Source organism: Onychomys torridus, chromosome 8 (genome assembly GCF_903995425.1).
Source record: "Onychomys torridus chromosome 8, mOncTor1.1, whole genome shotgun sequence".
Taxonomy (NCBI): Eukaryota; Metazoa; Chordata; class Mammalia; order Rodentia; family Cricetidae; genus Onychomys; species Onychomys torridus.
In genome coordinates, this window is record NC_050450.1 from 19559630 (window position 1) to 19585638 (window position 26009).

At 51.0% G+C, this 26009-nt stretch overlaps 2 protein-coding genes across 2 annotated transcripts in view; one reads left to right on the forward strand and one right to left on the reverse strand.

Moving 5' to 3' along the window:
• The first annotated feature begins 1218 nt into the window (after window positions 1-1218).
• Window positions 1219-8193, forward strand: Rgs11 (regulator of G protein signaling 11). Its single transcript, XM_036195450.1, is given in 17 exon segments — window positions 1219-1461; window positions 1688-1784; window positions 1854-1904; window positions 1984-2090; window positions 2653-2704; window positions 2815-2873; window positions 3186-3262; window positions 3461-3542; window positions 4081-4149; window positions 4867-4896; window positions 4970-5031; window positions 5128-5241; window positions 5327-5442; window positions 5563-5650; window positions 5731-5869; window positions 7206-7288; window positions 7375-8193. Coding segments are annotated over 17 exon segments (1491 nt in total). The 5' UTR covers window positions 1219-1311; the 3' UTR covers window positions 7490-8193.
• Window positions 8194-9543: 1350 nt separating this feature from the next.
• Fam234a (family with sequence similarity 234 member A) overlaps window positions 9544-26009 on the reverse strand; it is a 36151-nt gene continuing 19685 nt past the window's right edge. Inside the window, 13 exon segments of the mRNA XM_036198041.1 lie at window positions 9544-10633; window positions 10722-10824; window positions 11286-11441; window positions 11645-11686; window positions 11688-11721; window positions 12031-12171; window positions 12592-12721; window positions 13241-13373; window positions 13804-13934; window positions 14688-14879; window positions 15177-15293; window positions 17446-17745; window positions 23891-24000. Coding sequence (XP_036053934.1) covers window positions 10422-10633; window positions 10722-10824; window positions 11286-11441; window positions 11645-11686; window positions 11688-11721; window positions 12031-12171; window positions 12592-12721; window positions 13241-13373; window positions 13804-13934; window positions 14688-14879; window positions 15177-15293; window positions 17446-17713 — 1659 coding nt within the window. The 5' untranslated portion in view covers window positions 17714-17745; window positions 23891-24000 and the 3' untranslated portion in view covers window positions 9544-10421.

Below are 26009 nucleotides of genomic sequence, written 5' to 3' on the forward strand. Positions count from 1 at the left end.
GCAGTCTGGGTCATACAGACTCAAGGATCCCTTAAAGCTTACTGGTGCAGACGGTGAATGTGAGGTTGGGAGAATGTGTCTGTGGGGACCTGGGTCCCAGACAATTCTGCAGGTTCCTATGACTGGGCAAAGAAAAGATACTGAGGAAACAGAAAGAGGGTGCTGAGAGATTTCTTAATCTTGACATCCAGAGCAGATCTAGGGATGGGAGGGGATGTTGGTTAGCCGAGGCAGGTGGCTGGTGAGCTGGGCCTTCAGCTGAGGACAGCAGGACCGAAGGCCTGGACCTGAGTAAGGAAGTTGTGCAGCACAGTGTCTTTCCTTTCTGGGGATAACCAGGGATCATATCCACCTTTGCTTTTCTGAGTAGCAGGTGACGGTTAAGGCTGAGGCACTGGGCTAGTGGCCACACTGCCCAGTGCCTTTCCAAAGCAAGATTCTTCAAGGAGGCCCAGGAAGCCAGGGAGACCCACTCCTGCCCTGCAGGAAGTGTGTAGTGTTAGACAGGAAAATTACTTGTCCTTAGCTGGGGATAGCTTCAGCTGCCAGCAGCCTGAAACCTCCATGGATGCCTGCCTACTCATCCAGGGAGGGCAGATGGCCTTTGGTCAGCCTGACCTTGTGTGTAGGTAAAGTAGGGGGCAGGATCTATGGGTGATGTAACATATCTAGGCAGGATACCCCTCCAGCCCCCTGATCCATTGGAAAAAACTCAAATAACATGTTGAAGGTTCCTGGTCTCAGTAAGGCCAGTTCTCTCTCCTTTGACTCCCAGCATTCCTTGGGTGGGGAAGAGAAAGAGGGTACCCTATCCTCAGCAAAGAAGAAACGACCCAGTCATGCCTTTTATAAATGGTCAGTAACCCTGCCAGTGAGGGCTATATCATACCATCCTATGGCTCCACACAGGCCATACATGGTGCCACATGTTTGAAAAAGATACCTCTTGGACCAGCCAGACTACAGCCTTGACCTCACATGACTCTGCTGGCCCCTGCACTCCTTAAGAGCCCATGGATGGAGTAGTGGCTACCAAGACCCTACACCACTATTCCCAACCTGGTCCACCTGGCCACAGGCTCCTCTGCTGGAGTCCTCCATCCCTTCTAGGCTTCATCCTTTCTTACTGTCTCCACCCTGATGAAAATCTGTCCTTTTCCAAAGCTTTGGTGACATGTCCCGTCTCCAAGACCAAGCCCTGAGGTAGGTAGCTACCAGACCAAGGCAGGCTCCTCTGCTTGGCAGGCATCTGAGGTTCCAGGCTACCCCCACGGCAGGCTATCACAAGTCACAGCTCCGGTGACTTGGGTCATGCAGGAACCTGTGCTCATATGGTTAACCTTGGCGGGAGGGGCTGGCAAGGGGCGGGGCGTCTCCTCTCGGACATCCGCCATGGCCACGGCTGCGGGCTGCACACCCTACGGCCGGTGCTCCCGCACACAGAGGCCACATCTCAGCAAGGTGGGTCCTCAGCCTGTGGGCATAGGGTTTGGACAGGAGAAGGGGCGTGAACAACACTGGGGATACCCGGGAAAGCACTGGTAGGTAGTTCAGAATGACAGCACTGAGTGGCCCTGGCCCGGGCCTTTACCGCCCCAGTGTGTTATCCCTGCGCGGTGGCCTGGTGAACCTGCAGGCAAGTGCGCACGATCTGAGTTGCTCCCCCACCTCCTGCGCTCGCTCTCAGATGGAACGGGTGGTCGTGAGTATGCAGGACCCCGACCAGGGCGTGAAGATGAGGAGCCAGCGCCTTTTGATCACCGTCATTCCCCACGCCGTAGCAGGTGAGGCTCGTGGACACCCTGGGGGAGCAGGGCGCCGCGGTCTCCGCCCACTTCTCCTCTCCCGTGCAGGCAGAGACCTCGTGGAATGGCTGGTCCAGAAGTTCTGCATCTCGGAGGAAGGTGAGAGTCAAGGCGCACCGCGGCTTGGGGCAGGGGTGGACGCTAGCCTAGCCGAACGCTCACTTCTCGTTCTCCTCAGAGGCCCTGCACCTGGGCACACTCCTGGCGAAGCACGGATACATCTACCCACTGCGTGAGTCCCGAGACTTGACGCTGCGGCCGGATGAGACGCCCTACAGGTTCCAGGTCAGGCCCAGGGTCGCAGGGTGGACCCACACCAGGGGAGGGGTAGAGCTAACTGGGGTCCGAGCCGGATGTTGTGACACACTGGACCAGACTCGCACCCTCCCGCAAAAGATCTGGACAGAGGCAAGCCAAGGGAGCTTCAACTCTCTGGGGCTGCAGCAGATATGCAAAAGGCAATGTGCGGAGCATTCAGGAGGAGTCCAGCAGCAGGTCCCAGCCTGAAAGATTATCTGCTGGGTGTGGTGATAGGAGCCCTGCACCTTATGTGAGTCCAGACCACCCCAAGCTCAGACTGTGACCACATCCTTGGATTATCAGGCTCCACTTCTTCCCCAGTCAGCTGGGGAGGCAATCAGAGTCATTGAAATAGTCCCTTTATAGGACCCCAAGTGACAGTCTGGCCTCAGTTCCAGGTAGAAAGAATGGGCAGTGGTCATCTGGAGCTTCCAGATATGGATGCACCCTCTGACCAACCATAGTTAGGAGCCAGATGGTGGGGGGTGCGGGTACCTGGGAGAGAGATGAGAAGGTCTTGGACTTCATTTTCCCTGCACAACACAAGACACCCTACTTTTGGACAAGCACTCTGTGGCCCGCTGCTGAGCTGGACTATGGTGAGTGGGATGGATATAAATCCCGTCTGGGAACTGATGGTTCCAGGGCAATGAATACCATAGGGTTTGGACCCTGATGGCCCCTCTGCATTGTGCTCCTATCCTTCCAGCCATCTACCTAGCTAAGAAGAACATCCAAAAACAAGGGGCTCTAGTGGACTACGAGAAGGTGGGACCTCCATCAGGCTAAGTCCAGCAGAGACTCACCCCTTGACCCACAGCACACTGTCTAGGCCACTAGATAACAAGCACCCCTACTCAGCTCTGCAGTCTCAAGGTTCCCAGAAAGGGAGGCAGCCCCTGTTTAGGATCTCATGGGTGAACTGGTTTCTGTACCAGATAGGGACAGACACACACTCACACACACACACACAAACCATTCACTCCCTGCATTGTCCCTGGGAACTGAGGTCCATGTTCCAGAGCTAGGCCGGAGTAAGGGTGACCCACTTTACCCACCGGATACCCTGCTGCCTTCTAGGAACATTATGCCCAGCTGCACAAGAAGATCAACCATGCATGGGATCTAGTGGTGATGCAGGCTCGAGAGCAGCTGCGGTGAGACACAGACCACAGCTGGTGGGACACTGAGCTCAGGATGCTCAGGATGCTCAGGATGCTCAGGATGTCGAGCTGGGCACCGGCAGCCCTGAGGCCAGGAACATCCCATCACAGGCTCCACTGCCTGCCCACGGCCAAGTGTGGGGAGTGCTGTGGTAGGACCGGCTTTCTCTCACCTCTGCCTACTCCTCCCAGGGCAGCTAAGCAGCGCAGGAAGGGAGACAGGCTGGTCATTTCGTGTCAGGAGCAGACATACTGGCTGGTGAACAAGCCCCCTGTGAGTCCTCGTGTGGTGAGGGCAGAGGAGTCTCCCTGGCTGTCAAAAGGGGTCTGTGTGTGTGGCTAAAAGACTCTCTCAAAACTGCCTGCTTAAGGATATGGCACATTTCAGGGTCTGGGAAGGATATGGCACATTTCAGGGTCTGGGTAGATGACAGGAAGTTTGTTTTGTTTCTTGGTTGAGAATGAATGCATAGGTGACATGGTCAGGCCTGAGGCTGCATCATCTAGTCCCAGACCACAGAACAAGCCAGCTTCACTATGTGTATGGGAGACACTCAAGAGCTAAGGCAGGACCTGAGGGTCCCAGGAGGCAAGGTGGGGGCTGGGTTTCAGGGGGCAGCACCTGGGAAACTGAGGTCCTAGCACATGGCTCAAGGTCTGATTACTATCTGAGGGGATCACCCTGAGTCAAGGTGGGTAGAGAGATGGAGTTCAAGGCCAGATCCAGACTCAGTTTCCACACCAAAGAGTAAAGGGTGTTGAAGTCCCCTCAGGTACAGGGCTTAGCACGCTATCTCATCCTCTTTCTGTAGCCTGGGGCACCGAACATTCTGGAGCAGGGACCCGAGAAGAGCTCTTACAATTCCAGGCGACTGCAGATGGTAAGCATCTCATATTCTGCCCCACACCCCCGCTTCCTGCTGCGGTAACACCTGCCCTTCCACTCACCACACTTCAGAGCTCATTGGACTGCTCATCCATCCATCCGTCCGTTGATCCACCTAAATGTACCTGAGGTGGCCACTCCGAGGTCCCTAGTTTGCGCTGTGCCTGGTCTCAGCGCCCCGTGCACTTCACCTCAGGCTCCCTTAGTAACTCTTGTCCTCCTCCTTTCTTCCACCTGCCGACTTGGGTGCAAGTAAGTGGTGGTCCTGGGGGAGGGTGGGAGGCTCCTCCCCCAGGCTGAAACCACCAGAAACCCAGGGAGGGGAAATAATGACAAGCAAGGCTATGGCGAGGGGCCCTAGGCCCACGGGTGCCTCCCTCCAAAGCCTCTGGTAAGGTCCAAACTGGAGAAGGTGGGACCCAGGAAACAGGCCCTAGCTAATGCAGCAGCAGGGGGCAATATGCCAGGTTAGTGACAAGTGAAGGATTTCTAGGTAGCCTGGAGAACTGTAGGGTGTTAGAGAACATCTTCAGAGTCTCCAGATACAGGCTGCCAGAGGGGCCTCCCCTAGGGGCTCCAAAAGTTGGGCTGCAGGTAGGAGCCATTCTTTGCTACATCCTGGTAGGGCAAGGTCTCAGCCCTAGGTGGGGCATAGGGGGATTCCTGAACCCCAGAAGGCTACTTTGTAACTCAAGCCACCCATGTCTTCCAGACCTAGAGCTCGGATTTCTATAAGTGTGAGGTAGGTCCTGGAAACTTGGGGGTAGGGATGCCCATCCCCCAGCACAGGTCCTGACTCCGCTCTGGTGTTCTAGATCGAGCGCTTCAGGAAGGCGTTGGGCAGGAACCGGGTGAAGTCCTCTGTCTGCCTCGAGGCGTGAGTAAGGGGCAGCAAGAGACCCTTCCCAACCCAGACCCTTTATAGAGCCTCTTGTCCTTAAGGCCACCCTGCACTGGCCCCTGCAACCCCCAGGTACCTGAAGTTCAGCAGCCAGCATGGCCCACACGATCCCATCATGTCAGGGTGCCTGCCCAGCAACCCTTGGATCACGGACGATGTCACCTACTGGGCCATGAATGCGCCCACGTAAGCCCTGGGTGTTTGGGTGGTACTGTCCAGCGCTCCCGGACTGGTAGCAGGATCAGCAGCCCACTCACCTTTCCCCTTCCAGGGCGGCTGCCCCCACAAAGCTGCGTGTTGAGCGATGGGGCTTCAGCTTCCGGGAGCTCCTGGATGACCCCGTGGGGCGTGGCCACTTCATGGATTTTCTCCAGAAGGAGTTCAGCGGTGAGAAGCCCCTATAGGCACCCCCAAGGGAGGGAGGCCACTGCCTGGGACCCTGCCCCAGGCTTTCTCTAGGCTGCTCAGTGGGAACCCCAAACCCTGCCTGATTGCTGCCGTCTTCAGCGGAAAACCTCAGCTTCTGGGAGGCATGTGAGGAACTGCGCTTTGGCGGGCAGGCCCAGGTCCCCGCGCTGGTGGATGCTGTCTATCAGTAAGTGTGTGGAAGTGGAAACTAGTTGGCCATCGCTCAGACCCAGCACATAGGCCTACTCTGTACCATCCGTATCCCAGGCAGTTCCTAGCCCCTGGAGCTGCCCGCTGGATCAACATCGACAGCCGGACGATGGAGTGTACCCTGGAGGGGCTGCGCCAGCCACACCGCTATGTCCTTGATGCAGCCCAGCTGCATATCTACATGCTCATGAAGAAGGTGGGCACATCCTGGTGTCCTCGCCAGCACACAGCACAGCCCTCCCTAATCTGCTTTCGGTTCTGTTTGTCTTCATAAGGAGTGAACACAGCCTCTGCCAATCACCGCCCTGGTTTCAGTGAACCAATGTGGTGGTGTTCAGACCCCACCATTGCCTACTATCTCTCTCTCTCTTTTTTTTTTTGAGCTGGGGATCGAACCCAGGGCCTTGTGCTTGCCTGGTGAGCACTCTACCACTGAGCTAAATCCCCAACCCCGGCTACTATCTCTTGACTGGGCTGTCTATTCCCTACCCCACCCGTTTGTGTACCCTCTGGTCATCTAGTGGCAGAGATGGAGTCAAAGCTGGATACTTGACACTACTGATCAGTTTTAAAACAAGTAGCTGGATCCTTAGTGTTTGTTCAGAGTGGTTAGCAAGGTTTTTTAGTTTGTCTGAGTCAAGGTCTCGTTTTTTTGTTTGTTTGTTTGTTTTTTCGAGACAGGGGTTCTCTGTGTTGATTTGGTGCCTGTCCTGGGTCTTGCTCTGTAGACCAGGCTGGCCTCAAACTCACAAAGATCCACCGGGCTCTGCCTCCCAAGTGCTGGGATTAAAGGCGTGCACCACCACCTCCCGGCCTGAGTCAGGGTCTCACTCTAAAATCTCTATGTATAGATGTTCAGGCTGGCCTTTGACTTGCAGGTGAGCTTCTTGCCTCAGCCTCTTGATGTTATTTAATACCATAATAAATTCATAGATTTCTTAGGGCATGGTGTCGCAAACCTTTAATCCTAGCACTAGGGTCAGTGGCAGGTGGATCTCTGTGAGTTCAAGGCCAGCCTGGTCTACAGAGTGAGATCCTGCCTCAAAGAAAAAATCATAGATTTCAACACATTTAATAGTTTTAAACCACAACAGTTGACCATCATCATTGTTGTCATTAGAGCCAGTCTCCTGTAGCCTATCCATGAGCTCATGCTCAACCTCCCTTTGCCCTCCCAAATATTGGGATTACAAGTGTGTACCGGGATCAAGCCTGGTCTGCTGTACAGTCAAAACTCTGTATCCTCTCCCTGCCTCTGGCTCCTCAGCCCTGGCTGGAGAGGTGCTTGGCTCATCCCTGTGTGTGTGAACACACCACCTCTTGCCTGTGTTTTACAGTCTGGTGGTCCCACCAGATGGGTGCTGGATCTCTCTAGGTGTTGGTAGTTTGGGCTAGTGTTGGATGGTCGTGTCCGTCCCCCACCCCTCTCAGTCCCCAGTCTTGCATGGCCTATGAGCAGAAGGTGGCCCCAGCAATGCCTGGCTGGACCTGGCTAGGAAGTGAAGGGTCAGACTGGACACTGTTTCCTGCAGGACTCCTACCCGAGGTTCCTGAAGTCTGACATATACAAGGGCCTGCTGGAGGGAGCTGTGATCCCCTTGGAGACCAAGCGCCGGTGAGCCATGCCAGTGCCCTACATGCGCTGAGCAGGGAAGACCCCTGCCCAGAGAAGACCAGCCCTCAGCCCTTTCTTGTCCCCAGGGCATTTCCATTCTTGCGGAAGCCTCTGCACTCAAGCCCCAGCCCTGCTCTTCAATCTACCCCTGGGGAGCCTCCAGCAACCAGCACCCCTGCAGGTGGCAATGGGGAGGAGTAGATGGATGTTGCTGGTCACCTCAGCTTACCATCACCTGCCTGACACCCTGTGGAGTCATGCTCTCCTGGATACTGGGCCCCTAGTAACGGTGTCTCCTGTGTAGAGAGCCCAGCCTTGCTATGAGGCCCCTGAGTCTCCACTAAAATCCCCACCCCACCCCTCCACACACACCCTTAGAAGAGACTGGTCCAGCCACTGGTTCCTAGCAAGGAGATTTCATTAACTAAGCCTTACCAGGACAGGACTTGTTCCTAGAAGGTAAAATCAAGGTCCTCAAAGTTCCTGGTATCCTGTAGTTAGGACTAGATGGTCATCTCATCTCTAGAATATCAAGTCTTTGACACATCAAGAGATATAGGTCTCAGGCCATGCCATCCCACTGAGGATGGTTCCACCACTGTGTAGGTCCCTTATTCTGTTGAAGCTAAACCCAGTGGCTTCTCAGTAGACTGTATCTGCAGGTACCACATTCACCACTATACACAGCATCCCTTCCACCTGTCTTATCAGATCTGAGAAAGGTAATTCCTGCTGTTGTCCTGACTGTGGTGCTCCCAGGTCCCTTAGGTCTTTGCCAAGGAAGAGTTTCCCTAACCAGGCTGTCCTCTGTGCCACCTCCTGCCACACAGCTCCCAGCAGGGCTGCTCTCCAGCCTCTCCTCACAACTCATTTCTACAGAAATAAAAGATTCAGGTCCTGGCTTAGTCCATTCTCCTGTGGGTCCAGCTTGGCCAGAGTTCATGGCTTGAGTGTCTGTGACACAATGCAGAGGTGGCATGTAGTTTGAGTGGCGTGTAGTTTGAGTGGCGTGTATGCGTGTTGAGTGTGATGTGCGGCATCTGTGGTGTATCTGTTGGTGTGTGTCAAGAGGCTGGGAGCAGCTCAGGAGTGTGGTTCCAGTATAAAAAGTAGCCACCATGGGTCCGGCAGGATGATCCAGTGGGTAAAGGCTCTTGCTGTCAAGCCTGACAACCTGAGTTCAGTCCCCAGGACCCACATGGTTGAAAGGAGAGAACTGATGTCCACCAATTGTCCTCTGACTTCCAGGCACATCCCTACCCCAAATAAATAAATGTATTGTGGTGGGCACCTGTCTTGTCTGGGCTGCTGAGGGCCTACAGACCTGAGGGCCTTGGTCTTTGGAGGAAAAACAGGAGTGTGTGAGTGCAACAGAAAGCCAGAACCTTGTCAAAGAAGCTGTGAGCAGACAGGATGCTACCAACTGTCCAGTGTCCCCTGGAGCAGCTGTGCACAGCTGCAGGAGGGACAACCCAAAGAAAGCCCCGGGACCCTAAAATCTTGCGCAGGCTAGAGGGGCAACTGGTCCCTTAATGACCATAAACAGGACACCGTCCTCAGCAGCCACTAGGTGGCCTTCAGGTAGGAAGCACAACCCAGACCGGCTCTGGGTGGTAGCTGCCCTTGGACCCTACACCTCATCCTGTGCCTTGGAGAGCCAGTCTCCTGAAATCTGGAGGTAGACCCTTCTCTACTACCCTTCCTTCTCAGAGTGATGTGTATGCTGAGTTACCTTTGCTTCTCAGGGTTGAGGGACCCACTTTCTGCCTTGAAAACGCCTACCCATCAATGTCAGCCCTCATGTTGACACCTCGGGCTTTTGTGCACAAGCATGTGCACACTCGAGATTTTTGTACATGTGCCATTATGAGAACAAGTTTATGTTTGGCAGACTCCAAAGGGTTCTCAGAAGGACTGATGCTCTCAGGTCAAGCCCTGAAACCCTTCCAGGTTCTGCGCAGTGACAGAGCTCACCTGACCTTCCGTTTCATTGCTCTGTATAACAGCACAGAGGACATGATCCTAGGGTAGAGATGCCTGTCAAGACAGCAGGCGCCTCTGCCCTGGTGATCATCCTAGAGGCTGTGTAAAGACTACAAGCTTGTTCCTATCAGGCAGGTCTGTGTGGAGCGCTCATCCCAATTCTCCTCTTAACCTTGCCTGGGAGGCCTGGCAATTCCTGGCAATGACTCCTCCCTCCCTCTGTTTATGGCAGGCAGAGAGACAAACAGACGGATTGCAAGCTCACGCTGGGCTACTGGGGCTTTCCCCATCAGTGCAAATCATTTATTGTATTGTTTTTCATGGTGGCTAGGGTCATGGGACTGCTTTGGCTACAGAGCTAGGGATCTGGGCAGAGCTGCTCTGTTGCCCTTGGGCCTCAGGAGCAACAAGGCACAAGGTGAGACCTGCATCAGGTAAGCACCAGAGAGTAGGAAAAGGGACTGTCTGATGTGCTCAGGAGTGCAGGGACGTGTGCAGACAGCAGGTCCAGTGTACTGAGGGAAGAGACAGAGTCAGCGTGTATTCTACAGGCCCCTCAAGTGCACCCACAGGCTCCAGTACAGGCCCCTTCTGCTGGTAAAACTCTTGCTGCTCACTTTCCAGAAGACATGCTCCCTTCTGCTTTGGGAAAGCAGCTTCAGAGCCCCAGGTTCCAGCCGCAGCCCTGAAGCTGCCCAGGGCCCACCACTCTCTGAGCTCCATGACTCCCCGAGAGACAGTGCAGACAAAGGAGAGCTGGGCCGGAAGGAGAGGGACAGACATCACAGGCAGGGATGGGGAGTAGCACACCCCACAGCAGTGGCTTTTCCAGTAGAGAGTGAGAGGGTAAGGAGGCACTAAGTGGGGGTGCTTCCTGAAGGACTGGCTCGGCCCATACTGGCTCAGGGAGGCCTACTGGCCTTGACCAGATCACACGGGCCACACAGTGAGACCTTTGACGGAGGACATGGTATAGGCAGGAGATTGGAGGTGTAGATCCTTGGGTATAGCTGGTAAGGCCATTGCTCCCAGAGGACCAGAATCACCAGGGCAAACAGTGAGGTCAGCGTGGAGGCTGAGGGTAGGCCAGCTTTCCAGGAGGCTTTGTTTTCACAGTTGGAGTCTTTCCATGTGCCCCAGGTACCACCACCTACAACTCACTCCGGTACCGTAGCCGGGAGAACCGGTCCCGGATAGCCTGGTCGCTGTCTGAGCTGCCTTCACCCAGGTGGACCACTCTACTGCCTGGGACAAGGTCTCGAACTTTGTGTTTGATCACAGAGACCAGGCCAGGCATGTCTGAGCTTGCTGGGCCCGTCAGGAGCACATAGGCAGCATGGCGGCTTGGCTCAAACAGGATCGCTGTAGGGGACAGTCAGTGCTGCTCAGGACTAGCTGGAGAGGACTAGGTTGGGGAAGACCTGGACCCAGTGCCTGAGCCCATGCTCACCATCGAAGGCCACGATGTTGGCAGACACGTTGGCTAGCTCCAGCAGGATGCCAGGCAGGGTGGGGTGGAACATGTACAGGCTGTGCTGCATGTCTTGGGGATCCTAAAAGTGAGAACAGCAATGTGCCTCACTCACCTGTTACACCTGGGCCACAGCTCCATCTCAGTGGGCCCTGGAACTCCTGGCCCCTTCCTGGGCAGCCCTAGGTTACCTTCAAAAGCTGTTATCTAAGTACCTTGTTTAGAGTGGTGCCTACCAGGGACCCCCAGAAAGCTACCTCCTATTCTATGAACACTTGTTAGCCCCTGCATCCACCACCTGAACCTGGCCCTTCCTGGTGTTCATCATCACCTGCTCTCCCTATAACCTCCAACATCCTTTTCCTGTAGCCCAAAGGCACTTCAGGATACTTCCCCCTTGGTCTGTACCTCCTCCTTACAGTTCTGCACTCCACTCAGTGAACTTGTGGTGGTCTAGGCCCTGGCAGCTTCCAGGGGATCTGGTCTGGCCCCTCTCACCCCAGATCCCAACAAGGGGTATTCCCTGAACATATGACCATGTACCATCTCATTGGTGCTGACAAGCTCATGGAGGCCCCAGAAGAAGAAGGCTGAGCGGTGGTCTGCCGTCATCAGGCTTGTGGATGGTGGGCCCCCAGGTAGGCTTGGGAGGGGCTGGCTCCACAGCACAGATCCAGTACTGAGGTCCAAAAGTAGGATCTGGGGAGGGAGGGAACACTACTGGCAGACACCTCAGCTTGCACAGGAGTGTGTAGCTCAGCCATGCTAGCCACAAAGGGCCATCTCTGGGCCATTTGCCCATCTGAGGACAGCAGTCTGGGGCTCAGCACTGTCTGCTTTCACAGTCTGCCATCAGTCACGGACAAGGTAGTCTCCCAATCCACACAGGAAGCCCAGCCTACCTTCCTATCAATGCTGGTTCCATTTTCAATGACCACAGCCAAAGGTATCTGGTTTGTAGTGGCCAAGGATGGGTTTTCTGGAAAGATTAAGGAAGAAGAATGTTTTGGTACAGGGATCCAAGATGAAGTTTCCATGGCCACATGCTTCTGGTTGGATGGGGCAACCCACATCTGGACCCAGGATGAGGGGCTGGTACCTGTGACCAGCAGCTTCAGCAGACCCTCCAGGGACAAAGGACAGATCCAAGGACAGATAGGAGGAGGCCTCCAGCAGAAGTACACAGGCCTTCCAGTTTATTGTCCATCCTCCCTGCCAGCCAGCAGTACAGGCTGAGGTCCTGAGCAGGCGTGTGTCCTCACTCAAATTCAGCAGCAAGTGCACATACCTTAGAACCTGAGTTGTACCAAGGGTCCACCGGGGCATTAGATCTTGTCCATCCAACAACATACAGGCCTCAGAGCTCACAAGGAGCACGTCCTGGCCAGCTTTCCCTGGGACATTCATCAGGTAGCGAATTGCTCCAGAGCTAGACAAGAAGAGTGGAGACAGTGGGGGGGTGAGGGTGGGTGGGATATGGGTCTTTGAGATGAGCCCCTCACCAAGACAGGCCTGTTGGGGCTACTTCCCTCAGGCCTCCTGGTATATTGTCATGTTTCTCAGTTCCCTAGCCTGGAAGTTTAAATGAGATGCTGTTTGTGGGACAAGGATGATCTCCCCATACATCCTTTTCTCTACTGCTGGGGGATGAAAGCCTGGGACTCATCCATGCTGGCCAAGCACTCTCTCACTGAGCCAGCCCCAGTCTTCTCAACTCTTACTCTGCTTTTGCTTGCTCTCTTCTCATTTCCAAAGATATGCTGTCCTCACAGTACTGCAAGGCCACAGTCTGGCTGTCCTGTGCTCCATGCAAGGTTGTCCCTAACTGAGGTCCGTGTGTTAGACAAACCTGTGCAGAAGCCTCCGGTGAGCAGAGCTATTGAGCAGGTTTTCCCAGTAAGAGTCTTCCTTAAACTGGCCATCTCTCCCAGTAAATCTCTCATAGAGACCCTTCACAGAGAAGCCGCAGAGGGCACTTGCTATTCCAAACACAGAAGGACACTGTCACCATGGGGACCAGGAGCATCCATCAGCCTCACGTCTGGAACCACGTTGTATCACACCCACTCTAGCCCTTGGGCTTCCTGACCATTGACTAGGTGTCAGCTCATGAACAGGAGTGGCTGGTCACCAATTTCTCCGCATGCCCAGAATCCAGTGTTCTGCCCAGCATCACTTCAGGAGAGAAGCCCATGCCAAGAACGTGGCACCCATGAACTGGCTTTTTGGAGCCCATTCCCTGGGGTGGGATACCTTGCTCAGCCTTGATACAATGGGGAGGGGCTAGGCTCTCCTTCAACTTGGTATGCCAGACTTTGTTGACTACCATGGGAGGCCTTACCCACTCTGAGGAGTGGATGGGGGCAGAGTGGGAGGGGGGTGAGGAGGCGGGAGAAGGGGAGGGAGGGGGAACTGGGGTTGGTATGTAAAATGAAAAAAAAATTTAATAAATATATTTTTAAAAATTAAAAAAAAAAAGAACATGGCAGCCAACATACCACAGGGCAGGAGAATATAGTGAGAGCCCGTTCTGGTCACATGGAGGAGGGCGCCACCCTCTCCATCCACACCAAGGCTGCCCCTGTGGCCAATCTGGTCCCCGGTGCTGCTTGAATAGATAGCCCCGCTGACCTGTGGTGACAAAGCGCAGCAGGGAAGTCACAGGCCCAGCTCTGTGGGAGGGCAAGGGGACTCTAGGGAGCTGCAGGGGAGAGGGTGGTCAACACTGTTTGGGTCTGGGGGAAAAGTACTTTGAGGAGAGTGACCAATAGGGAGCATGTGTAACTGTGTTGCACAGCCTGCCCGGGAGGCAGGGTAGCTGGAAGCCATGGTAGCTGCAGGCTCACGCCAACCCACACATACGCCATGTACATTCTGCCAGCAAGCTCCTGTAGAGATGGAACCTCCCAGGATGTTGCATGTATGGACCTCAGCGAAGAGCCCTGGGGGAACCCTTGCTGGGTGGCCACACAAATTCTCTCTAGGGAGGAGTGGATGAGAAAGAAGAGAAGGGGGCTATGAGGTAAGTGGGCCTGGGGTACTTGAGAACTAGGCTGATCACCTCCTGCCCCTCCCGGGTGAGGATCAGTAGGTCTGGGGCGCCATCACCATCCACGTCAGGCACCTGGAGCAGAGGGCTCAAGATGGAAGCATTCCCGCCCCAACTGCTGGAGTGGCTCCACAGGGTCTCCCCTAAAACCAAACACACAGTGGCTCCAAACCCCTTTCTTGACAGACAAATGGCAGACTCACGTGAGGATACCCATCCTTGGGTCCCTGAGGCCACTTAGATGCAGGAGTGTATACAGGTGGCCTGAGATGTCAGAGAACAAGCACAACACACCCAAGTGTACTGGGTATCTAGCAGTCTCTTCACAAGGCAACTGGGCCAACGGCTCGTGCCTGTGATCCCAGCATCTGGGAGGAGAACACAGGAGGCGTGCTGCGAGTGGAGGGCCAGCCTGGGCTACATAAGTTCCAGGTCAGTCTGGGCTGTATGGTATGACCTTGTAAAAAACTGAAACATCAGTGAGAGCAGGGAGATGGCTCAATGGTTACAGCACTCGCCACACAAGTGGGATCCCTGAAACTCATATAAACTGGGTGGGCGTGTCTTTCTTCTCTGGCCAGTTCTACCCAGGCTTGGAGACTTGTTCTAGGAGCAGAGGACCATCAGTAGCTCAGCCCAGCCCTCTAAGCTGCCACCGGAGCCAAGGCTGCGTCCTTGTAGCAGGAGACACTCATTGTCTCGGTTAGCATCCGTAGCGAGATGCAAACTGCGAAGACCCAGCTGGAACACAGCGGAGCAGCTGCAAGAGCTGCTACCACTGGCCTCCACGCAGTCACACCCTCATTTGGAAAGTTCCTACCCAGCCAGCAGCCCCCGGGGGAGCACCAGGGCTGACCCCTCCAGTGAGAACCACCAACCTTTCCCAGAGGGCTGACCTGTGAAGAGGTTGACTGCGACGAAAGAGCCTAGACTTCCCACGAGGATACAGGCAGGAGACGCCTCACTGTCCGACTGTGGTGGCATGGCACACTTTACAAGGGCCACATCTTGGGCTACGGGCCTCTCCCAGAGCACGCTGCCATTGGCCCCTGACACGGCAGCCACAAAGGCACAGGGAGCAGAAAGGCCTGGAAGGTAGAGGTGGCAGCCACTGGGTCAGTCTCAGATGTTCTGCTACCCCGTCTCCCTTACTCTGTGCCTCTGTCACATGACTTGGCCCATTTCATTATCCCGTAGACCTGAGTCTCGTGGGACACTGGTGTTGGCCCCAGGTGGAGCGAGGGAACTGAGAGCATTACCTAGCCTATTCTATTACAAGAAAAAAGGACAGGATGGTTCCCTGAATCCCCTCCATTCCTATGCCCCAAATGAGACGGTGAACCTGGACAAAGAGCCCTCTTCCCACCTTGTTAGACAGGAATTACCTTCATCGGCACAGGATCTGGTGAAATTGTTACTGCTGTTGGTGTTTTTATAAAGAAAGAGAACGTCCTGGATCCTGTCCCTGTTTACGTCTCTCATAGCCAGAAATTGATATGGGACTGAAAAAGAAAGTCACAGACTGCTCCAGGGGCCATCTGTCTTGGGAAAGGTCAGGACGCATGCTCCGAGTGGCTTGGTGCTCCCACTGTACAATTTGCCACTGTGAAGTGCCCTTCCCCCCCCCCCCCCACACACACATAAGAGCAGGATCTTCATCACTAGGACAAGCAGTTTCTTCAGAGGCATGCAGATCTCTGTGAGTTTGAGGCCAGTCTGATCTACATAGAGAGTTCCAGGAGAGCTAGGGTTACATAGAAAGACCTTGTCTCAACAAACAATCAAACAATAAATAAATAAATTAATTTGAACATCTGTTCAGAAGTGAATCTTCCAAGACCCAGACCAGTATGGGATCCAGGCAGCCATATTCCAGCCTTGTAAGGTCCAGGATTTCCTTCCATCAAGGGCTCAAATGAGAAGCTCTAAGCTTAAAACCAAACCATGAGAGGATGAAGTTGGACATTTATCATAATTCAAAAGCTCAAAATGGATCCGACTCCTAGACACAATTAAAACTATAAAATACAGGCCAGGTGTAGTGGCACACACCTTTAATCCCAGCACTCAGGAGGTAATGGTAGTTAGACCTCTCTGAGTTCAAGGCCAGCCTAATCTACAGAGCGGGTTCCAGCACAACTAGGGCTGTGCAGAGAAGCCCTATCTTGAAAACCCAAAAAGAAAACAAACAAGCAAACAAACAAGGCAGGGACAGGATTTCAGGGCCATTTCTCCTAGGATGTACAAGTGATGGACAGACACATAAGAAGACTTCAGCATCACTGGGTACCAGCCAAATGCCGCTTTCTGAACCAAGAATTGGAAGCAGGAGGTTTAGGATGAGTTCACAGCAGCAGTTACATAACAAGTCTGAGGCCAGCAATAGTTTCACAGCCAGAGCCTGTCTAAAAGGCAGTGGCTGGAGCAAGTACACTGGCTGTCTTCCCGAGGACCCGGGTTCAAACCCAGCACCCACATGGTGGCTCACAACTGTCTGTGACTCTAGTTCCAGGGGCTCCAATGTCCTCTTCTAATGTGCATGGGCACCAGGCATGCATGTGTGTACATACACACACCTGCAAGCAAAACACCCATATACATAAAGTAAATCTGAAAGGAAATTTTAAACCTCATAAAAAAAACCAAAACACAAATAGCTGGAGATATAGCCAGGTTGTCAGAGTCTTTGCCTGGCACATATGCAGCCCAGGCTGGTACACATAAATCAGGCACAGTGACCCAACACAAACAAGCAAATGGACCTCCAACCCATCAGGACGGATGCTCGAGAAGCAACAATGGAACTAAGTTTTGGCAGACAGGAACCCTAGCACTGATGGTAGGAGCCAGGAAGTGAAAATTAACTCGTTTCCAAAGTCCCTTCACAACAAAAGGAAAGTGAGAAGCCCTATCTTGAGGGGAAAAAAAGGAAAGAAAAAAGAACAGGACTCGGGCTGGAGAGATGGCTTAGCGGTTAAGAGCACTGGCTGCTCTTCCAGAGGACCCGAGTTCAATTTCCAACACCCACATGCTGGCTCACAACCATCTGTAATGGGATCTGGTGCCCTCTTCTGGCCTGCAGACCTAACAGAAGACAGAGCACTCATAAACACAAATAAATAAATCTTAAAAACAGAACAAGACTTGGGGAAATGGGTAGAGTGATTTCTCCTGTACCACATGAAACCAGGTGTGGTGACACACTCCTGTAATGCTAGCAGCTGGGGTGTGAGTCAAGAGTTCAAGACCAGCCCAGCTACACAGTGTGTCTGAAGTCATCCTGAGGTAAGTGAGAAGTTGTCTCTAAATAGATAAATAAATCAAATTAAACAAGGAAAGGCTTTCCAGTTGCTTTTCATAAAGGTTAATTTCATGGAGGTTTGGTTTAGCTTTCCCACTGTGAGCACATCTGGGCACCTTCACATCTGCTGTGCAGTTTCTCCTCAGCTGACGGGCCTTCCCTAACCTCTCAGCCAGTTGTTGTGTTTCACTGAACTGTTTTCATTTAGTAGCCTATAAGTCTGTTTTTGCTCTCTCACCCCTTCCAGTTCCAAAAGGCTCCTGAAAAATCCAAGTTCTGAGGATTTTCCCCCACTCAGACTCCCGAACGTGACAGTCCTGCCCCAGAGGCCTCTGGGACCCTCCTGGGCTCACCTGCAGTGTTGTAGTCAAGCCTCCACATTCCCTGAGACAAAGGTCGGTCTGGACATGGGATGATGAAAGAGACGACAAACACCACAAAGAGACAGATAAACAAGGAAAGGAAAAACGCCACTGTGCGGCATCGGGACAGTCGGGACTGCAGAGGCTTGCTCTTCAAGTTCTCTTCATCTTTCGATTGGTTTCCCAGGTTTTCCTGTGACTTTCTGTCCTCATTCTTCAAGGGGTGAATTTCAGCTTCTAAATCCTTGTTATCCGTCATTCTGAGCTCATTCCAGAGCTTAATTATGGTCACTGCACAGGATAAGAAAGGGTAAGGTCAGCAATGAGCTGGTGCATATGCAAATCACACTGCTTTCTTTTCTTTCTTTCTGACAACATAAAACAAATTCTTGGGGCTGGAGAGATGGCTGAGAGGTTAAGAGCACTGCTTTGTTCTTCCAGAGGTCCTGAGTTCAATTCCCAGCAACCACATGGTGGCTCCCAACCATCTGTAATGAGATCTGGCGCCCTCTTCTGGTCTGTGGGTATACATGCACACAGAACACTGGATACATAATAAATAAATAGATCTTTAAAAAAACAAATTCTTTATTAGCTATCATCATTGTGTGTGTGTGAATGCATACATGCCCCAGCACAGGGAGGGTCAGAGGACAAGTGTGGAGTCAGTTCTCTTCTCCCTTAATGGGATCCAGGCGACTAAAGGCAGGGTATGAGGCTTGCACACACCCCTTCTATCCTCTGAGGCACGGCATCGGTCCTGCATTGTTCTTTGTTTTGAGATAAGGCCTCTGTCTTAGGGCTACTATTGCTGTGATGAAACTCCATGACCAAAGCAGCCTGGGGAGGAGAGGTTTATTTGGCTCACACTGTCACAGTGTAGTCCGTTATTGAAAGATGTCAGGACAGGAAATCACTCAGGGCCAGCACCTGGATGCAGCAGCTGCAAGGAGGGGCGCTGCTAACTGGTTTCCTCATCATGGCTCGCTCAGCCTGCTTTCTTCTAGAACCCACAACCACCAGCCCAGTGATGTACTCGCCCACCATGGCTGGGCCCTCCCCCATCACTCACTAATTAAGAAAATGCCCCACAGGCTTGCCTACAGCCTGCTCTTCTGGAGGCGTTTTCTCAGCTAAGGCCCCCTCCTCTCCAGTGACTCCAGCTTGTGTCAAGGTGACATGAACAACTGACCCTTGTCAGCTTGACACACAAACACATCACTGTTAAGCCACAACCTTTCCTTTCTTGTTCATCCCCCAAAATTACACATTAATAAAATACATCACAATATAAGACATTTTATAAGCTTAAAAAGTCCCACAGCTTTATAAATTCAAACATTTTTTTAAAAGATTTATTTATTAAGTATACAGTATTCTGCCTGAATGTATTCCTGTAAGCCAGAAGAGGGCGCCAGATCTCATCACAGATGGTTGTGAGCCACCATGTGGTTGCTGGTAATTGAACTCAGGACCTCTGGAAGAACAGTCAGTGCTCTTAACCTCTGAGCCACCTCTCCAGCCCAAATTCAAACATTTTAAAAGTTGTCTCTTGGGCTGGGGATTTAGCTCAGTGGCAGGCAAGCACATGGCCCTGGGTTCAATCCTCAACTCCAAAAAAAAGTTTTCTTTAAAAATATCCAACCTCAGCTGGGCGGTCATGGTGCACGCCTTTAATCGCAGCAGTTGGGAGGCAGAGGCAGGTGGACCTCTGTGAGTTCGAGGCCAGCCTGGGCTACAGAGTGAGTTTCAGGATGGCCAGGGCTACACAGAGAAACCCTGTCTTGAAAAACAAAACAAAAAGAGGGAAGAACCAGGGTACAGTCGCAATCTGAACAAAGTAAAGCTAAACTCCCAACAGTGGAAATAACTGAATGTCCAATGGGATCCACTCACAATCTTCTAAGCCAGTGGTTCCTCAACATTCCTAAAGCTGCAACCCTTTAATACAGTTCCTCATGTTGTGGTGACCCCAACCATAAATTTCATTGCTACTTCCTAACTGTGATTTTGCTACTGTTATGAATCGTATGTAAATATCTGACATGTAGGACATCTGATATGTGTCCCCCGTGAAAGCTGAGAAACACTGTTCCGGGCTCCTCCAGAGGGCAGGGGTCACTTCTCCGGCTCCGCCCTCTGCAGCACACACAGCCTGTCTTCTAAGCTCGGGCCGGCTCCACTCCACTGCTGCTACTGTTCTTGAGGGTTCTTGGTGGTCACCCATGGTACTGGCATCTCCAAGATGCTGGGATCTTCTGTGGCAACTTTCACCAATAGCCTCTTCAGGGCTCTTTTCATGGTGCCAAGCCTCAACTTCTCTGCATGACCCCTTCAAGTCCTGGGCCTTCAACTGCTACTGAGGCTGCACCTCCACCAGTGGTCTCTTCTGGCCTCTCACAGTGCCAAGCCTCAGCTGCTCTCCATGCCTTCAAAACCTGTACTACCTCAGTGACTTTTTTTTTCTCCGATACAGGGTTCTCTGTGTAATCATTCTGGCTGTCCTGGAACTCACTCTGTAGCCGAGGCTGACCTTGAACTGAGAGATCCACCTGCCTCTGCCTCCCAAGCACTAAGTCCTCAGTGACTCTTAACATTAACAAGTTTGTAATGCTAGCATGAGGTACAACCTTGGGTGCCTCTGGAACACAGCTTCTGTGTGCTAACTCTGAGGTAACACTTTCCAGAAAACTTCACATCAATGATGCTGGTCTCTCTTTCTTTTTTTTTTTTTTAAAGATTTATTTATTTATTATGTATACAGAAGAGGGCGCCAGATCTCATTACAGATGGTTGTGAGCCACCATGTGGTTGCTGCGAATTGAACTCAGGACCTCTGGAAGAACAGTTGGTGCTCTTAACCTCTGAGCCATCTCTCCAGCCCGCTGGTCTCTTCTTAAGCACCACCAATTTCTCAGCTCCAGCTGGCCAGCATCAAATGTCCCAGTAAAACAAAGATTTTATTTTAGTGATTCTGGTCACTTGGTAATCACAGCCGATTCTTCAACCCCAGCTGACCAGACACCACATATTCTTCACACAAAAGGCCTGGTAGAGTCTTTGCTTCCCTTTGAAACTTCACAAGCCAGGCCTCCATCATCTGCACACCTCTCAACTTCTCATCTTCTAAGCTTCTACAGAACAGCTCACTGAGCTCTCCACACTCAATGGTTTTTCTAGCCCATGATCCTTCCAAAAACAACATGGTCAGGTCTGTCACAACAGTACCCTACAGTCTCCAAATGTAGCTCTGAAACTCACTTAGGTAGACCAGACTGGCCTTGAGTTTACAGAGAGCTGCCTGCCTCAGCCTCCCAAAAGCTGGAATTATAGGTGTTCACCATCACGCTCAGTTTGTGTTCTGATTCTTAGACACTTGGTTACAGTTGTCACTGTGGACCACCAGCCCAAGAAGAAAGACATGAATATGTGGAGTGTCCACCAACACCTGCTGCTATGTAAGAAGACTTCTCAACAACAGGAAAAGGCAAGTTGGTTGTACAAAATCAGCAGCTAGTACATTCTTCCTCTAACACACCAGTGCTTTCACCAGGGCACATGGTGACCAGAACCGAGGACAACAAAGTCATGTGCTACTATTCATTCATTAACCAGGCCCCACCTGCTCATATGTCAGGCACACAGACGGAAAGTGGGGGGTGTGAAAGTCTGATGCAGCCAACATTCTCACAAATGGACTCCTAAGAGATCTGTGGTAAGGCAGTTTTCTCTGAATTGAAATATTCTCTCCAGGAGGGAGTGGGAGGCAAAGTGGAACCGTGAAAGATTCTGGAAGGACCCTTGCCAGCTTTACAGAAAGAGTAAACAGCTCCTGGGAGACCATCTGCAGCCAGTGTAAAGAGGGAGCTCCTGGGTCAGAGCTTCTATGAGTCATCACCTGAGTTAGGGAGCTTCCAGCTGCTTTCAGGGATGCTCTTATAAGTGACTCTTCACCCACATTCTTGTTGTCTGGGATGTTTAAGTGGAAGCCCCACCTTGGCCCCACCCCGTCCCGCCCCTGAAAAAGCCCACCAAGCAGCAGCTCCAGCCCTGGAGGGTATCTAAGGTCTGGCTCATAGACTTGCCTAGTGGTCTTCTCTGTGGTTTCTCCCTCCCCCTGGGATCACCCAGGCATGCTCTGCTCCGGATTAAGCCTGGATTTATTAATTTGGCCTGATGTGACTTACTACTTCGGCAGAGTTACATACTATAGGGGTACAGAAACTTTTCAGTAACCCCATAAAAATTCATCGATTCATCAAGTTGGACTTTGTTCTGTCATGGGTGAGTCGATGTCTCCCCAGGAAAAGTCTGCCACATAAGATCTAGACTCCAATTTCAAAGAAACTTTTTTTTTTTGAGACAGGTTCTGGCTGGCTGGGAACTATTATGGGAGACTAGGTTTACCCTGAACTCATAGAGCTCCACCTGCCTGTGTGCCTCCCCAGTGCCAATTTAAAATAATCTTAAGTGAGCTAGGAATGGTGGTGCATGCATTCAAGAGACAGAGGCAGGTGGATCTCTGAGTTCGAGACCAGCCTGGTCTACAGAATTATTTACAGGACAGCCAAGGCTACACAGAGAAACCCTGTTTTGGGCAAACAAACAAACAAACAAAGGTGAAAGTATGCTCTGGAGGCACAGTCTTGTTCCTAAGCATGTGTGACCTGGGATAATGGTTTGAATTGACTACGCTTCCTTACTGGTAAAAGAGGCATATCTACTTTGAAGACAATAAACTTTTGCTTATTTGCTCTGAAACAGCATATTAAATAGTGTTGGCTAGGTTCAAACTTGTTAAATAGTTAAGGGTGGCCTTGAACTCCTGAACCTGCTTTGTCTACATCCCAGTGCTAGGATAACAAATGTGTGTCAGAGATGTATCTTAGAAGACTGAAGATTAAATTATCATGCATATGAAGAGATGCCACAGGGGGCTGGAGAGATGGCTCAGAGGTTAAGAGCACTGGCTGTTCTTCCAGAGGTCCTGAGTTCAATTCCCAGCAACCACATAGTGGCTCACAACCTTCTATCATGAGATCTGGCACCCTCTTCTGGCATGCAGGCATGTATGCAGACAGAACACTCTATACATAATAAATAAATAAATCTTTTAAAAAGAGAGAGAGAGATGCCACAGAACCTGGCCTACAGTAGCACTAGCTTACTGCTACTACTACTAAATAATATAAAATATTTATAATAATATTTTATACTACTAAATCTACTCATATAAAGCTACCTCTACAGCCAATGTTTTTCTGTTTTTTTTTGTTTTGTTTTGTTTTTTGCTGGAGCTGAGGACCGAATCCAGGGCCTTGCGCTTGCTAGGCAAGCGCTCTACCACTGGGCTAAATCCCCAAACCCCTTTCTGTTGTTTTTTTTTTTTGTATTGTTTTTGTTTTATTGTTTGTTTGTTTGTTTGTTTGTTTGTTTATTTATTTATTTGGAGCTGAGGATTGAACCCAGGGCCTTGTGTTTGCTAGGCAAGCGCTCTACCACTGAGCTAAATCCCTAACCTTTATTGCTTTTTTAAAAATAATTTATTTTTATTTTATATGCATTGGCATTTTGCCTGCATGTATGTCTGTGTGAGGGTGACATCGTTTTATATATATATATATATATATATATATATATATATATATATATATATTTTTTTTTTTTTTTTTTTGCCACAAGCGAAACCTGTGTACATTGTCTTGAGTACTGAGCCGTGAGTTCTCACTTCTTGAAGGTCAGAAGAGGTATTCCTATCAAAGGTAATGAGTTGGACACAAGGAAAATCAAACACTGAGTCATGCCAGGCACCTCATTAAGCCCAAGCACCTGAGCCAGGTGGGGCGGTACAGCAGGGCTGTGTGGAAAAGATAACCAGGGGAAAAGTCAGCAAATGCACCTGGTGGGGGGGGGGGGTAGGGTGTGTGTGGAGGTGTCAACAGCAAGGTCCCTGGGGGAGGTCAGGGCCTGGAGAAAAGTAAAGCTTCATCAAGTCCAGCACCACAAACACAAGGAAGGAACGTCTGAAATGTTTAAAGCATGATTGCTCTTGGCAAAGCAAAGAAGCACTGCATGAGAAGCTAACGTTTTAGAGTCTAACTTTAAAGCTCCAGAAGTCTTACACTCCAGGCAGGAAACTCCAGCCTGAGCCTGGCCGCCATCATCACCTGTCAGAAGCCAGAGCATCTTTTGGTGCCCGGCAGGCGAGCACCCAAAGCTCCACATTTCAAGTCAGGCATGGTGGCTCACACCTGAAACACTAGTATTTGGGAGGCAGAAGTAGGAGGACTGTCCTGGGAGTAGGTCAGACTGAGCTACAGAACAAGACCCTGTCTCAAAAACAACAAAAACCTTCACACACTGGGCATCAGGCAGGGTCCTAGGAGTTTGAAAATATGGCCCATCTGTCCTTAAGGTCCACATTTCCCAGACCTACCTGATGGTGGTGCACCTGAGGGCCTGTTCAATAGAAGAAGCTTCTGGCCAGCTGCTGGGGCATCTGATCATTGGTCTTGAAGGATCTTGTCTCCAAAAGCCCAAGCAGACCTAAGGGGTTGGAAAGCCTTCAGTAAATGCACACTAGAGCCACTGGGATTTTTCACAATCCTGATCACATACCCCATCCTGTCTAATAATTGCCCCTCAGGCTGGGTCTGAGTCAGGATCATGATCAGTGTTCTTCTAGAGATTCCTGGAGCAGCCAGATGGCGGACTGTGGAGAACCTGCCCTTGTTTGTCCATACCCATTAAGCACTGCTAATTTTGCCACCATAGTTCATCCAACCGGAGGATGGCTACAGTTCTCCACTCCAACGTGTAAACTCAGCTCCTTACTGCCAACCAGGAGAGGTGCACAGAGAAAGAGAACACATCCCTTGAATCAGTTCACAAAGAATGCATATGGGTTTCTTCTTTTTGGCAATTCTCAGGAGATGCAGTTGATTTAAGTACAGTTCTCAAGCTACTAAACTATATCCTATATCGTTCCCGTGTGTGTGTGTGTGTGTGTGTGTGTGTGTGTGTGTGTGTTAGACCCCAAGACCTTGCATACAACTAACTAGCCATAGTACTCAAACACTGAGCTACAGCATCATCTCTCTTTTCCTTTATCTTTTTTTTTTTTTGGAGTTGGTGGTAGTTTTGTGACAGGGTCTCACTGTGAAATCCTGACTGGCCTGAATATCATTATATAGGCCAGACTGGCCTCAAACTCACAGAAATCCATCTACCATTGCCTTGTGAGTGCCCGGTTAAAGGCAGGTGCCACCACATCTGGCATTCTTTCGTTTTTTTTAGACAAAGTCTCACATCGCCCAGGGTGACTATTATGCAGCCAGAGGTGACCTTTACTTATCTTCCTGCATCCACTCACCAAGTGCTGGGAACTCAGGGATGGGCTACCATGCCCAATCTAAGCAGTTAGAGATCTAGCCCAGGGTTCATGTTTGCTAGGTGTGTACTCTATCATCTGCGCTACATCCCCAGCACCTGTCCTTCCTCCTTTCCTTAACCACCCTCGAATTCCTAAACCACGTGGACACCTCAAGCTAAGAACAAAGGACCATGCAAAACACTATCAGTAGCCGGGCGGTGATGGCACAAGCCTTTAAACCCAGCACTTGGGAGGCAGAAGCAGGTGGACCTTAGTGAGATCCAGGCCACCTGGTCTACAAAGCGAGTTCCAGGACAGCCAGGACTGTTACACAGAGAAACCCTGTCTTGAAAAAAGAAAAGAAAACAAAACAAAACACTATCAGTATAGCTTGGCTCTTTCTTTCTTATTTGTTTGTTTGTTTGTTTGTTTATTGTTGGGGAATTAGCTCAGTGGTAGAGCGCTTGCCTACCAAGCACAAGGCCCTAGGTTCGATCCTCAGCTCCAAAAAACAAAAAACAAAAATTTCAATGATATTTATTTACTTACTTACTTATTTATTTATTTTCGTTTTTTGAAACTGGCATAATGTGCTCAGCACTTAAAAGTACTGTTATTCAGTCCTGAGGACTGAGTTCGGATCTGTGTGCCCACAGTCGGTGGCTCATAATGCCTCTAAGTCCAGCTCCCGGGGTTGACTCTCTCCTGGCCTCCATCTGCATCTACATGCATGTTTCATACATTCACATAGATACATACACACAGACACACCACAGAAATACAATAAATCTTTTAAAATGTCAGGAATATGTGGACACGGTGGCACACTCCTATAATCTAGCACTTTGGAGGTAGAGGAAAGGAGAACAGAACTCACGGTCACCTTTAGCTACATGTGAGGTTTGAGGCCAGGCTGGGTTACATGCACCCTGTTTCCAAAACAAAACAAAACAAAACAGAAATAAATACATTTAATACAATCTTTGCAAGGCAAAAAAGGGCAAATCTTAGGAGCAGAAGCACGTACCAGCCTCTTACTGTCCTCTGTACTGGCAAGCATACCTCCAGAAAAGCTACTTTATAAATAGGGCGAGGCAAACAAAAGCTGGCCTGGGGGCCAAGTAAAAGTCAAAATGAGCAAAGTTGCTAAGCTACAAAGATGATTTCTCAAATTAAAGGAATG